Below are 12,443 nucleotides of genomic sequence, written 5' to 3'. Positions count from 1 at the left end.
GCAGGCGGAGTCGCGACATTGCAGCCGGCTGAGAGGCACTTAAGGTGGAACGCGAGAGTTGCGAGGACTGACCAGCTGACAACTGAAAACCATAGCAACCATGCGCATCTTCATTTAAGGTTGAAACATAAAATAAATGATTTTATTAGGGACATTTTTTTCAGCTGTGCATGTAGTGAACTGAACAGAGATACTTAATTTCTGTATCGTGTATGCGCCTCGACAATACACGTGTTTCATCCCGACCCTGTCAATCAACACCAACATGTACTGGAAACATGCACAACATGTATGTTCCAAAACCAGCAGCCGTGTGCATTTTCACACGATTTCGGAATCGTCCATCCTGGAGCAACAATGCAGGGATTACGTGGGCACCGCAGACGCCCGCTGTTTCACCTGAGCTCAGCAAAGGCCCGGTGGACGACCGTGCTGCGCCCAGCTGACGGGGCTCTTTGCTTGTTCCAGGCGCTCTTTCCCGAAGGGGCCCCGGTGACAGTCGCATTCACTCCCCAGGGCCATAAATGAGAGAGGCGCACAAAATTAGGCATCGCATTTTCAAAGAGCAAGCAAAGAGTTTGGACTACAGCCAGGATGCCAGGAACAAAAGGTAAGCATCATATAATAATTTGAATATTCTTACTGATTTTCCTATTGCACTCATACATTTGTAAGGTGTTTATTACTAGTGAAGCAACCAGATTGCAGCGTCTTTATGTGAATATACTGTCTATAATGTAAATTACAGTCATCAGGGATTACAGCGTCTTAATCCTATTGGTTTACAATTTTAGAACATAATTTAATGGAACTATTTAATTTCTTATTAGGTAATAAGTCGGACAAGAAATCCGCCACCAAGGTAAGACAATTATTATGAACAATATGATTGTACATTCACTTAATGGCGGGTTGTGTGTAGCAACAGTCGGATTATATCATGTCCGTGTCACCACACAGCAGCCTCAGAGTCCTAAGGATCAACCGAAGAAAGTTGATCAGAAAGGAGATGACAATAAGAAGCAAGGAGGTAAGCATTGAACATAATTTATCCTTTTAACCTTTGACCCAGGGGTGTTGAAATGACCTAGATTCTCGTTTTATGTAAAAGAGATTAAGTGCAATATCTGGTATGCTCCAGAGTTTCTTTAATACCCAATGCAACACCAAGCATTCATCTCAAGCTGACATATTAGGAAATGAAATTTTATTCTATTAATTCCATTATAGTACCAGCTTGAAAAATGATGACAAGATCCCTGATTAGTGTTTGATTTTGCAACCAGACATTGCTCCAGAATTCTATAATTGTAGCTCTGGATCCAGTGGAATTGCTGCGTCTGCTTGCACTGTTGTGTTTCCAGTCAAGGTATCTGTAAGTGTCTCTTCCCATCGCAGGACAGCCGAAGGGAGAGAAGCAATAACTTTCAGGCCTTTGTGAAGATGGCTCTGGAGACACTTCTGGGCTCCTGTCGTCGGAAGCATGGAGGCCCTCGGGGCAGGCAGGGCTGAGGTCGCCCCTTTCACCCCTCATTCTCACCCCATCATCAGAACTGATCATGCTGCCACCTCCATGCAGAAACTGACCAACGGCTCCATCCAGCAGCGAAACCCATCTCTACCTGGCCTTACTCTATCCCAGATAGGGCGCACAGGTTTCAAATACTATGCTGCTTGTTGGCCCTCGTGAGGAGCCAACGCCCTGAGATTCCCCACTTCCCCCCAAAAATGGACTCCGCCCCTCATCGTAAACAATCTTGTAAATAAATACTTAAGAACATTATTAAACTTTTTTGACTTTGTGAGTGAGTAGAATAACGCATTCATAACAACACTGATCCATTTTTAATACATGCTATTCAACATAGTGAACATTAAATTTCAAATTTTAATAAAAACATCACATCTTCACTTGGATTCACACAAAATATTGCCATGTATTCATGTATTTGAAAACGGGCCATTGGTCAGTTAATGTAAGGAGCAGCAAAAATAGTTAAAAAGTTGGAAATATAATTTTTCTACAGAAACGGTTTTCTTATTACAAGTAAACAGTAAAGAAATGAAATAAAACAATCAAATAATCGTTCTTCCTCCCAAGAAAAAAAAGAGACATGCACCAAATAACTACCGAGGTTCTAGATCTATAGCAGAGGTTGTCAACGTCAGCTCTCACTCACAGATATTAAATTATTATATTAATTTAACTTATAGCGAGACAACAGACAAATAATATGCACAGTGGTAGTTGGAAATGAATCAAAGACACGCTGAAGGTCAGAGGTCATTCTGAGAGAAAAGACGCTTGATTGGTCGTCAGCATGTTGAAAAGTTCTGATTGTTAGTTGCACAGTGATGTGTTTTATGGATCGGAATTAAAAAAAAAAAACGTATTCGAACGCTGTAAACCCATCTTAACCGACCGATGCTTTGCTAATACACAGTGTAAGAGTATAAGAGTTTTCTTCCTAAGCCTGATGAGTGCAGGTTTACATGGTGTCTTTGATGACGATCACGACGAGACGATGTCCTGCCGCCACGGTGGTTCACGTCACTAAAACTGGGAGTCAGAGAGGAGTTCAGCGTTCCAGGTCCAGAGGGATGACGTGTGGCTTCTGTATCTGTAGTGTGGTTGCAGTGGCGGTTCACAGGCGGTCTCAGCACAGCCGTCTCCAGGAAGGCCTCAGTGCCACAGCGGAGTTTATTGCCTTGTCCTCGTTTCCATCGTCCTGACCGTTGCCGTCGGCCTCGGAGACCTAAAGGATTCTTCGGTAGAACACCCAGCAGCCGAAGGTCAGCCAGTGGCTCGCCCAGCTCAGCTCGGTCCACTTCTGGACAGTGTGACTGACTATGCTCTCCTACAGACAAACAGAAAGAATATACACATGAATATACATGATTGTATTTACATGATAAGGGTGGTGGTGGCCTAGCGGGTAACCCACTCCCCTGTGAACCAGAAGACCCAGGTTCAAATCCCACGTTCTACCAGTGTGGCCCTGAGCAGGACACTTAACCCTAAATTGCTCCGGGGGGGGACTGTCCCTGTAACTACTGATTGTAAGTTGCTCTGGATAAGGGCGTCTGATAAATGCTGTAAATGTAAATAAATAATTAATTCACGCTACTAACAAACATACTTGGGTCCCTAAATGCTTATTCTCGACAAGCAATGCATCTTCAAATCCAGAAGCCCCCAATCCCATCCCATCCCCTCCTCCTAATAACTCATACCACAAATCTCTGTTAGCATCATCTTGGGACCACGTCTGCTACCAAACTAAATAACCAGACAAGAATTTCCATCCAAAAAATCCCACAACTTGTTTAGTCTAATCCCAACGTAAAAGTGTGATTTGCGAAGTTCTACCTCATCGCCGTCCACATCTTCACTGCTGGAATCGAACACAGAACCCAGGTACGTCAGGTGGAAGATGGCCAGCGCCCCAAAGGCCACGTTAATGAAGTAAACCCACGGGGCCTGGAAGAGCAGCCAGACGTTAGTTCCCCTCATTAGCAGGGGCCGACAAGGGGCCGCTTCGCGGCGAGGACGTTTTACGTGAATCGCTACCTTCTTGTTCTGGTGAGCGCAGTCGGCCTGACACCGTCTCGACAAAACGCACGCGTTTAAGATGGTCGCCAGTCTTCTCCGCAACACTGGGAATAAAGCGGCAGTTTAGGAGACGGTCCGCCAAGCAAGTGAGCTGCTCGAGGTCAGGAAGCGGTTCTTACCGTGCTCCACGTAGGTCATGAAAGCCAGGGACAGAAGCACCGCTCCAAGATGAAAGCTAAGACCCTACCAGAGACAGGGGGACAGATGTACCAAATCTACGAAATCTCACGTGCCGAAGAGGACAGTGTGAAACGTGAAATAAGACGTCAATAAGACTTATTCCTGTTACATATTTGTAAGGCCCCGGACATTTAAATAATAAAAATAATAAAGTGAACACTCACGTGCAAGAGCGCGCTGGTCATGTAGGTCATGAGGACAGCGGGGAACGTGCCGAACTTCAGAGCACCCTTGAAGAAATCTGCCCGAAGGGGAACGAGGTTTAACAGAGAGTCGTTTATAAGAATTCACAACGAGGGCTCATCACGCCTTCTCCAAACTCAACAAAGGCGAGGGGCACTTTGGCCCCAAAAAGCACCGGGTGCAACGGAGGCACTATGGATCGGCCCATTTGAGGGTCCCCGTCTCTCGATTTCCACCCTTTAGCACAGACCTTCCCTTCGCAACTATTACTCCAAGGAATTACATTCGCGTTTAGTTTTTACATTTAAGAATTGGCTGTGTTGCTGCCTGCTTGCTAAAAAAGTGGCAGGTTTACTCAGGTTTTACTTAGTCAGTTACCGTCCATAACTGCTGACACACACACACACACCATTCACACACATCTAGGGACAGTTTAGAGTCCACGCTTTTAAACAGTGGGAGGAGACCCACACCGACCCCACGAGCCGGGATTTGGACTCATAACCACCATGTCATCGTGTGGCCCTACTGAGGTTTCAGGGTTTTTAAAGGGGATCTAATGGCAAGATTGGCTTGAATTAATATCCCAAACCCCTCATCTGAACCCGGGGAGAAATTTGCCGCTGTGATGTTTAGATGGCGATGCCGGGCCGAGTCTGCCGACGCGAGACCTACAGGCGTTCAGCCACCGGGACATGGGCAGGTTCCACGACGTCACCGCCTCCACCGTGGACCTGGGGAACTCGACGTGGAGAGGCCTGGCCACCGTCAGATCCCTGGTGGCCGAGGGCAAAGGTGGTGTCACTTTAAAAAAAAAAAACCCACAACCCACAAACACGCGGTCACCACCGACCACTTCAGGTTGTCCTTCTCCTCGGTGAAGCCGGCTCCCGCCAGCGTGCTGGTGGCCTCGCTGAGGTGGCTCACGAAGAAGTTGCTGAAGTGGAAGGAGAGAACGTTCTCGTACGCCAGCAGCCACCTGTCCGGGACGAAGCGGACGTGTTAAGCGGGCGGGGCGGGGCGGGGCAGGGCGGGGCACGCCGACGAAGCGCTTACCTCACAACGGCGCCTCTGGGAAAAACGGCCGGCGCAAAGACAGAGATCATTAACAGTAAAGCGAGGAACGCGAGTTTGCCCCTCCCACTGCGAACGTGTCTTTATTACCTGCTCTTCCGTCTTTTCCTGCCGGTGGGAAAAAAAAGGGGGGAAAGGGGGATCAGTTAAAGCCCACGAGCCGCGGGGGGGGCCGTGCCGGGAGAGCGCCGCGAGCCTACCGCAGCAGCGTCTCGCCGTAGACGGGCACGAAGTACGGGAAGAGGTACGGCGCCACGCAGTTGGACGCCACCAGGCACAGCTGACTCTTCGTCCAGCTGCTCAGAGCCTTGAGGAACCAGGGCCGACTCTGCGGGGGAGAACAAGAGCCGCTTGGCGCGGGAACCGGGCGAGCGGGAGGGTGTCAGTCATTGCACACGCACCAGCTGCCGGCTCGCCGCGGCCTCCATGTAGCTCCCGAAGCTGATCCACGGCCCGAAGATCACCGTACCCACAAAGTAGATGTACCCCATGAACTCCACCGGGGACGGCACGCTGGCCACCAGGCCTCTGTCCAGGTCAAAGGCCAAGGAGATGGCCTTCATGGCCACAACCATCTGGGACCCTGTCACGACAAAACGACACTAATAACTGCGGCCATTTGCACATTTTTATGGCGTTGTAATAACCGGGGATACTGCCGATTGGCCGCAATCGTCAAAACAGCTCTTCAGAACAGAAGCATTGCAGGTTTTCGGGTGAGTGGCGTTTTTTTTACGCCCAGCTATCCTGAAGAAGCGGCTATCCTCAACCATCCTGGCGAACTTCTACCGCTCTACGACAGAGGGCGTCCTAACCAGCTGTCTCACAGTGTGGTACGGGAGCTGCGCCGCTGCGGGCGTGAGAAAACTGCCCGGCGCACTTCCATCCACCGAGGACATGCAGAGGAGGCGCCGTCTGCGTCGAGACTCCTCCCACCCTGCCCATGGACCCCCATACACTCCTGATAACCACCGTACAATTTAATCTTGCACATTTTTGCACATAATCATTGGATATGTACATTGTACATATCCAACTGTAAATATAAATAGATCTATCCATTACATATACACATTTGCAGAATTCTGATTATACCGGGTGGGCCATTTCTATGGATACACCTTAATAAAGTGGGAATGGTTGGTGACATTAACGTCCTGTTTGTGGCACATTAGTATATGTGAGGGGGCAAACTTTTCAAGATGGGTGGTGACCATAGTGGCCATTTTGAAGTCGGCCATTGGATCCAACTTTTGTTTTATCAATAGGAAGAGGGTCATGTGACACATCAAATTTATCGGTAATTTCACAAGAAAAACAATGGTGTGCTTGGTTTTAATGTATTCAATGTCACCAACCATTCCCATTTTGTTAAGGTGTATCCATATAAATGGTCCACCCTGTATAATTTTATACATATGTTCATATTTGTAGTTAATACTAACTGTATATTATTACATACTACTGTACATCCATCTGTAAATATTATCCAGTCTCTTCCTGAACATATCACTTTATGTATACTCCATAACTAATTTTACCTGTATCCAGCACTTGCTGCTTGCACTTCTGGTTAGACCTAAACTGCATTTGGTTGCCCCGTACTTGTACATGTGGAATGACAATAAAGTTGAATCTAATCTATTCTAAAGTTACTGGGGGCCGCAACGAAATATTACGTACGATCATAATTCATGTGGAAAAAAAAAGCTGATGCACGCTGACCTCTCATTTTATGCCAGGTGTTGGTGTCCATCATATGCAGCTCCCTGCAGCAAGAGAGAACAAAAGCAGGATTGAGAAATGGCAGCGCGCCGACCGGAGCCCGGAATCGCGTTCGGCGGCGGGTCACCCCAGCAGCAGGTAGATGAGGACGGTGACGGACAGGAAGGGACCCCGGCTGCTCGAGCGTCGGCACAGGAAGAGGATGAGGTAGCACAGGAGGCTGAGCAGGACCACCCACACCATGTGCAGCTCGAAGAAGAGGTAGAGCGCGTAGAAGCCCCCGGCCACGGTGCTCAGGTGCTTCATGTAGGACGGCAAGTCTGTCCAACCAGCATCGTTCGCATTAAAACACATTCCAGCATAGATTAAAAAATATTCTATATATGTTAAAGGGTGGTAGTAGCCTAGTGGGTAACACACTCGCCTGTGAACCAGAAGACCCAGGTTCAAACCCCACTTACTACCATTGTGTCCCTGAGCAAGACACTTAACCCTGAGTGTCTCCAGGGGGGGACTGTCCCTGTAAGTACTGACTGTAAGTCGCTCTGGATAAGTTTGTCTGGTAAATGCTGTAAATGTTATTCTATGTGTTAAACCAACACAATGTATTATGCATAATGATGTGGACCCCCCCCCCCAGTCAAACCCTGTTTTTTAAATGTTACATTCAGGTAAAGACAAGTTTGGTCCAGGGGAACATTATATCATCTCTGTGTAAATGGCTGCGAGGACAGTAAAGCTCTACTTGACTTGACTTCCAAAATGTCCAAAAATATCCAGCCAGCAGCAATGAAGAAAGAATCGGAAGAATCCCAACACTCGCCATTCATAACACCAAAATTTTACATTTACAGCCCTTATCCAGAGCGACTTACAATCAGTAGTTACAGGGACAGTCCCCCCCTGGAGACACTCAGGGTTAAGTGTCTTGCTCAGGGACATGATGGTATTTAGTGGGATTTGAACCTGGGTCTTCTGGTTCACAGGCCAGTGGGTTACCCACTAGGGGTAAAAATACACACACACAGATTACACGGTACTGGGTGGGTCGAATGGGGTCCTAACGGCGAGGTGAGATCTTACCCAGTCTCCAGAGCAGCCGGCAGACCAGGCAGATGACCAGCAGCTGCCAGACCTGCTCCAGGCCCTGCTGCGCGGTGGGGAGCAGGCATCCGCCGAGAAGCTCCTGGAAGAACTGCTGTCGGCTGGGCCGTGCCATGGCGGCCTTCCCGACAGGAGATCAGGGAGAAAACCAGCATGGTGAAAACCCAGTGGTGGGGACTTCACAGAGAAACACCATGCACCAAACGTCCCCGCCATTCAAGCTCCCCTGGATCTCATCATCATGCACATGACCACGTGACACGGTTACGGTCGCCAGATGCGACGCGACCCCCATCTCCGAGTACCTACCCCTCAAATCCAGCTGTCGAGACGATGAGAGGTAAAAGCCAGAAACACGGTTCCCCCGGTTCTTCAGCAGGCATCAGAAGGACCTCCGCTGGAACATGGCGGACGTGTACGCGGACTCGGAGATCCCGCGACTAGACGACGCGCTGGACGCGTCCGCGCATCGTTGTCGCCATCAGCACCGGCGACAAATGCCACGAGCGGCCGGGCGGCCCGGCGTCCAATCAGAATGCGAGTCCGGGGGTGGCTCGGCCAATCAAAATCCAGCAGCGCAAAACGTGGCATGAAGCGGCATCACATTTACGTTTACATTTAAGGCATTTATCAGACTCCCTTATCCAGAGCGACTTAAAATCAGTAGTTACAGGGACAGTCCCCCCCTGGAGACACTCAGGGTTAAGTGTCTTGCTCAGGGACACGATGGTAGTAAGTGGTGTTTGAACCTGGGTCTTCTGGTTCATAGGCGAGTGTGTTACCCACTAGGCTACTACCTCCCTATATTTTATATTTCATTTTATATTTTATATATACACACACACACACACACACACACACACATACACAATATATACAGTGTGTCTTTAATTTCAGAATTTCCCCCACACTAGCGATATTTGAAAAATATTAGATGTTGTATGTGTCATATTTGCTGAAGTTAATCACTTGCTGGTTGGTTGTGCTCTGTGACACTGAAAGAACATTTCTTTCTTCAAAGGTAAGATGGCATAAAGATTTATAGAGAATTGTAGTAGCCTTGAAATAAAAATAAAAAGTCAAATAAAATGACCAAATCACACACTGAAATACACATTATTATATTTCATTTTGTAGGATAATAAGGACTTATCCATCTTATATGGTGAGATTGAGTTTGTAAAAAGGAAGTATAAAACTCTACTCAAAGCACTATTATAACACTCCAATCTGATGCTACCTGGCAGAAAGAGGCATGGCAAAATTGAGGTTAAAAGAATGAACAGTTTCTAATTTAGTAACACCAGTAAATTACTATTGCAGTTACATGTAGATATTGTATGTAAAAAAATAAAAAAATGTACCAATGTTACAGAAAAACCCAAAATCAAAGAAAGGAGAAAGGGATAGAGAAAGATAGAGAACAGCCTTGAACGAAGCTTCAGAGAGGTCTCCTTGTCCAGGAGAAAAACAGGTAGAGTGAAAAACCCAGAAACTGGAGGGAAAACCCCCCAGTTCCCGATGGAAAGGAAAAAGAAGATCCCAGAGACCACAAGAGAAAATTCTTTTATACATTTGTCTAGCAGTGTATGGCCAACACTGTGGTGGCCTAGTGGTTCAGGAAGCGGCCCTGTAATCAGAAGGTTTCCGGTTCGAAATCTCGATCTGCCAAGGTGCCACTGAGCAAAGCACCGTCCCCACACACTGCTCCCCGGGCGCCTGTCATGGCTGCCCACTGCTCACTCAGGGTGATGGGTTAAATGCAGAGGACAAATTTCACTGTGTTTATTGTGTGCTGTGCATCACATGTGACAATCACTTCACTTACCATCTTACAAGTTCATGTTTCCCAAGGCAGGCTGCATTTCTCCCCTTGGAGGATCCTTGCTAAAGAAGCAACCGTTTTCAATCAGATTTAAATTCATACAGCACTTTTTTACAAAGTACATTGTCCCTAGTGAGCAGCCAAAGGCGACAGTGGCAAGGAAAACTCCCAGAAAAAAGGAAGTTCCTTTGAAAGGATCCAAGGCTCAGAAAGGGGAACTCATCCTCCTCTAACCAGCACTGGATGGTCCTGGGTTGTTCACTGACATTTATCCAGGAAATTATGGCATATAGAGGTTATTGCGGTCCAGTTGTGCATTACGATGCCGTATTAAGGGAGTTTATTAGAGTTCCTTATGCTCCGTACACTACCTTACAACTGAGAAGTGGTCTGTGGTCTCCACCTGCAGAACCGCGCCTTTATTGGGGACGTCTGGCTAGTTGCCTATTATTTCCACCTTCTGGCTGCTCCATTTGCACAACAGCGTGTGGAATTGGTAGTCAGTCAGTGTTGCTTCCTAAGTTGACAGTTTGACTTCACAGACGCGTGACGGACTTGGAGTTACGTTGTGCTGGTTAAGTGCTCCCTTCATTTTTTTTTGAGCTGTGTACATCGTCAACGTTTTACTGCAGGCACATTGTTCCGTGCAGGCAAAATGAATCTCGAATACCACCAGAAAAAATAAAAGTTGAAAGAAAAAATGGTCAGTAACCCTAAACAGGGAAAACAGCAAAGCTCAAAGACTTGCACCTCGTCGACATGGTATTAAAAGCATCAATACCTAACTTTGTGAAACGTAAAATTTTTATTATTGTGAATCTGAATGCTGAATCTGACCAGCGTTGGTCAGTGGGGCCGTTCACGCGTTACTAACAAAGCAATCATAATTTGCACCAGATGCAAGTCCCAGGACATATGAATTAAATTGAGGAAGACTTAAGTACACACTGCAAAGCTGGAATAGAGATTGTCAAATCGCGAGGGGACAGAATACGCTCATCCAGTGGCAGCGGGAGATGACCAAAGGAACGGTTCAGATGGGCAGGAAAGAAAAGGAGAAAGATTGCTCTCAGACTGATGAAACCAACGAGAAAATAAAACGTTCCGTCCCACGTAAGCACGGAATAAAACATAAAATAAACAACGACAACAACAGAACAGTGGAATGAAATAAGTATATGAAAGGAATATGCAAATTGTAACTGAACCACTACAGCACAACTTCAATGTCGTAAGCAATCCTAAGCAGACCCGTCTTCGTCGCCGAGGCGACCTTGTTGGTCGTCGTGCCCCCGAACCCCTGCCACTCCTGGAACGCGGCGGGCGGGCGTGCGGAAGTAGGCGGGGTCTCTGCAAAGCGTTTCTTCTTGGTTTTCTTCTTGAGGCGTCCGTCTGGAGAGGTGCGACCAGCGCCGGTCTCCTCGTCCCCGTGTAGGAGCAGGCCCGGCTCCCGCTTCACGCGAGGCCTGGTGCCGAGCTCAGCCGTCTCCTCCTCCTTGTGCAGGCGCTCGTGCCGCCTGAGGTTGAACGGCGTGCTGAAGGCGCGGCCGCAGCGGCCGCAGGAGAACGGCCTCTCGCCCAGGTGGGTGCGCTGGTGCTGCAGCTGGTGACTGCGGTACAGGAAGCGCTTGCCACACTGGGCGCAGGGGAAGGGTTTGTCAAAGCCGTGGAGCTGACGGTGACTCTCCAGCTCTACGGCGCTGGCATAGGGGACCTGGCACATGTCGCCCGGGGCTCCGGGACATTCTGATGTGGCTCCAGTATTAAGGTCTGGAGCATCTTCAACCTCGGTCTTTAGCCTTTTCTGGCCAATCATCAGGCCGGCTTCTTGCATCTCCTGGTCTGCTACAGATGTTCAACAGAAGGAGTCAATACGGTCATAAAAAAGGGCCTAAAATATCAGACTAGACCTGACATTCTCCAGACTGAGGTTTTCAAACCTTTTCTTTCAATTTTCGAAATGGGGAGAAAATAAAACGACCCACGACAAAAATGTGTAAAGTGGTGAGAATTAAGGTAAGAAATGTTCATAAAATGTACATGCAAAACAAAACACGTTCTTTATGAATGATTTTGTGTTCGGGTAGAAACTTCGTGGTGCATCTTGTTAATCATACGTACTCGACATCCACGCAGAACGAACGGTCTGTATTCCGCGTTAAAAACACGCTTCTTTTTAAACGTTTTGTTAATAAATAATAATAATAATAATAAAAAAAACACAAAAACATTGACAAACGCACTTTACAAAGAAACGTGGGACAGCGGCGAGCTGAGACCGTGTGTCCCATTAAAAAGTCCACCGGCTGCACAAACTCCCCGTGGAAAACCGTTCCGACCGAGACGGCGTCACCTGCCCATCACGCCTCTGTGGTCGATTTAAATATAAAAAAGAATTGTGAAATCATTGTGATTATTGAATGCAAAATTTGCTTAACATTTTTAATCCACTGACAGCCCTAATCTCTGAGTTCTTTATTATTATTAATAAATAAACTAGTCAATTACGTTCAGATGCATTGTTCATGCAATAATCCCAATATTCTCAAGAAGGAAAAGTTCATGCTGAATCTTTAACATTAATGTATAAAACGTTTCTTTTTTATATTGGTAACTGATAGGAACAGTTTTAGGGGTCTGGTTTATAAGGGGTCTGCAAGTACAGTACAGGCCAAAAGTTTGGACACACCTTCTCATTCAATGTGTTTTCATGACCATTTGCGTTGGTAGATTCTCACT

The 12,443-nt window shown here is 47.3% G+C and overlaps 2 protein-coding genes and 1 long non-coding RNA gene across 6 annotated transcripts; 1 reads left to right on the top strand and 2 right to left on the bottom strand.

Moving 5' to 3' along the window:
• Window positions 1–484: 484 nt before the first annotated feature.
• LOC114797605 (uncharacterized) lies at window positions 485–1,788 on the top strand. Its single transcript, XR_003750956.1, has 4 exons — window positions 485–610; window positions 831–862; window positions 961–1,030; window positions 1,399–1,788. It is a non-coding gene; the product is annotated as an uncharacterized LOC114797605 (long non-coding RNA).
• Window positions 1,789–1,822: 34 nt separating this feature from the next.
• LOC114797603 (protein-serine O-palmitoleoyltransferase porcupine-like) lies at window positions 1,823–8,396 on the bottom strand. Of its 3 annotated transcripts, none has more exons than XR_003750954.1 (15): window positions 8,189–8,396; window positions 7,859–8,000; window positions 6,903–7,095; window positions 6,776–6,819; window positions 5,452–5,633; window positions 5,251–5,378; window positions 5,141–5,158; window positions 5,033–5,045; window positions 4,652–4,955; window positions 3,958–4,034; window positions 3,733–3,796; window positions 3,572–3,657; window positions 3,371–3,481; window positions 2,655–2,858; window positions 1,823–2,618 (listed from the first exon to the last, which is right to left on the bottom strand). XR_003750954.1 is itself a non-coding variant. In XM_028992489.1 (15 exons), exons 2-15 carry the CDS (start codon window positions 7,992–7,994, stop codon window positions 2,757–2,759), a joined length of 1,383 nt encoding a protein of 460 aa, XP_028848322.1. In that variant the 5' UTR covers window positions 7,995–8,000; window positions 8,189–8,396; the 3' UTR covers window positions 1,823–2,756. The 3 variants fall into 3 exon arrangements, 2 of the variants coding, with proteins under 2 accessions (XP_028848322.1, XP_028848321.1); XM_028992489.1 differs by having other exon boundaries at window positions 1,823–2,858; window positions 4,652–4,752; window positions 4,830–4,955; window positions 5,033–5,047; XM_028992488.1 differs by having other exon boundaries at window positions 1,823–2,858.
• Window positions 8,397–9,607: 1,211 nt separating this feature from the next.
• LOC114797604 (zinc finger protein 467-like) lies at window positions 9,608–11,981 on the bottom strand. 2 transcript variants are annotated; one of them, XM_028992490.1, is made up of 2 exons: window positions 11,826–11,981; window positions 9,608–11,549 (listed from the first exon to the last, which is right to left on the bottom strand). In XM_028992490.1, exons 1-2 carry the CDS (start codon window positions 11,830–11,832, stop codon window positions 10,915–10,917), a joined length of 642 nt encoding a protein of 213 aa, XP_028848323.1. In that variant the 5' UTR covers window positions 11,833–11,981; the 3' UTR covers window positions 9,608–10,914. The 2 variants fall into 2 exon arrangements, with proteins under 2 accessions (XP_028848323.1, XP_028848324.1); XM_028992491.1 differs by having other exon boundaries at window positions 9,608–11,546.
• Window positions 11,982–12,443: the final 462 nt, after the last annotated feature.

Source organism: Denticeps clupeoides, chromosome 10 (assembly GCF_900700375.1).
Source record: "Denticeps clupeoides chromosome 10, fDenClu1.1, whole genome shotgun sequence".
Taxonomy (NCBI): domain Eukaryota; kingdom Metazoa; phylum Chordata; class Actinopteri; order Clupeiformes; family Denticipitidae; genus Denticeps; species Denticeps clupeoides.
This window is presented reverse-complemented; position numbering and strand designations above follow the sequence as displayed.

Excerpts from the sequence above, each read along its gene's own strand:
- LOC114797603 (XM_028992488.1), bottom strand. The coding sequence starts at position 7,994 with ATGGCACGGCCCAGCCGACAGCAGTTCTTCCAGGAGCTTCTCGGCGGA. Across the intron at positions 5,634-6,775 it reads CACCTGGCATAAAATGAGAG|GGTCCCAGATGGTTGTGGCC; the intron begins GTCAGCGTGCAT and ends TTGTCGTGACAG. Across the intron at positions 3,658-3,732 it reads CATGACCTACGTGGAGCACG|TGTTGCGGAGAAGACTGGCG; the intron begins GTAAGAACCGCT and ends CTTTATTCCCAG.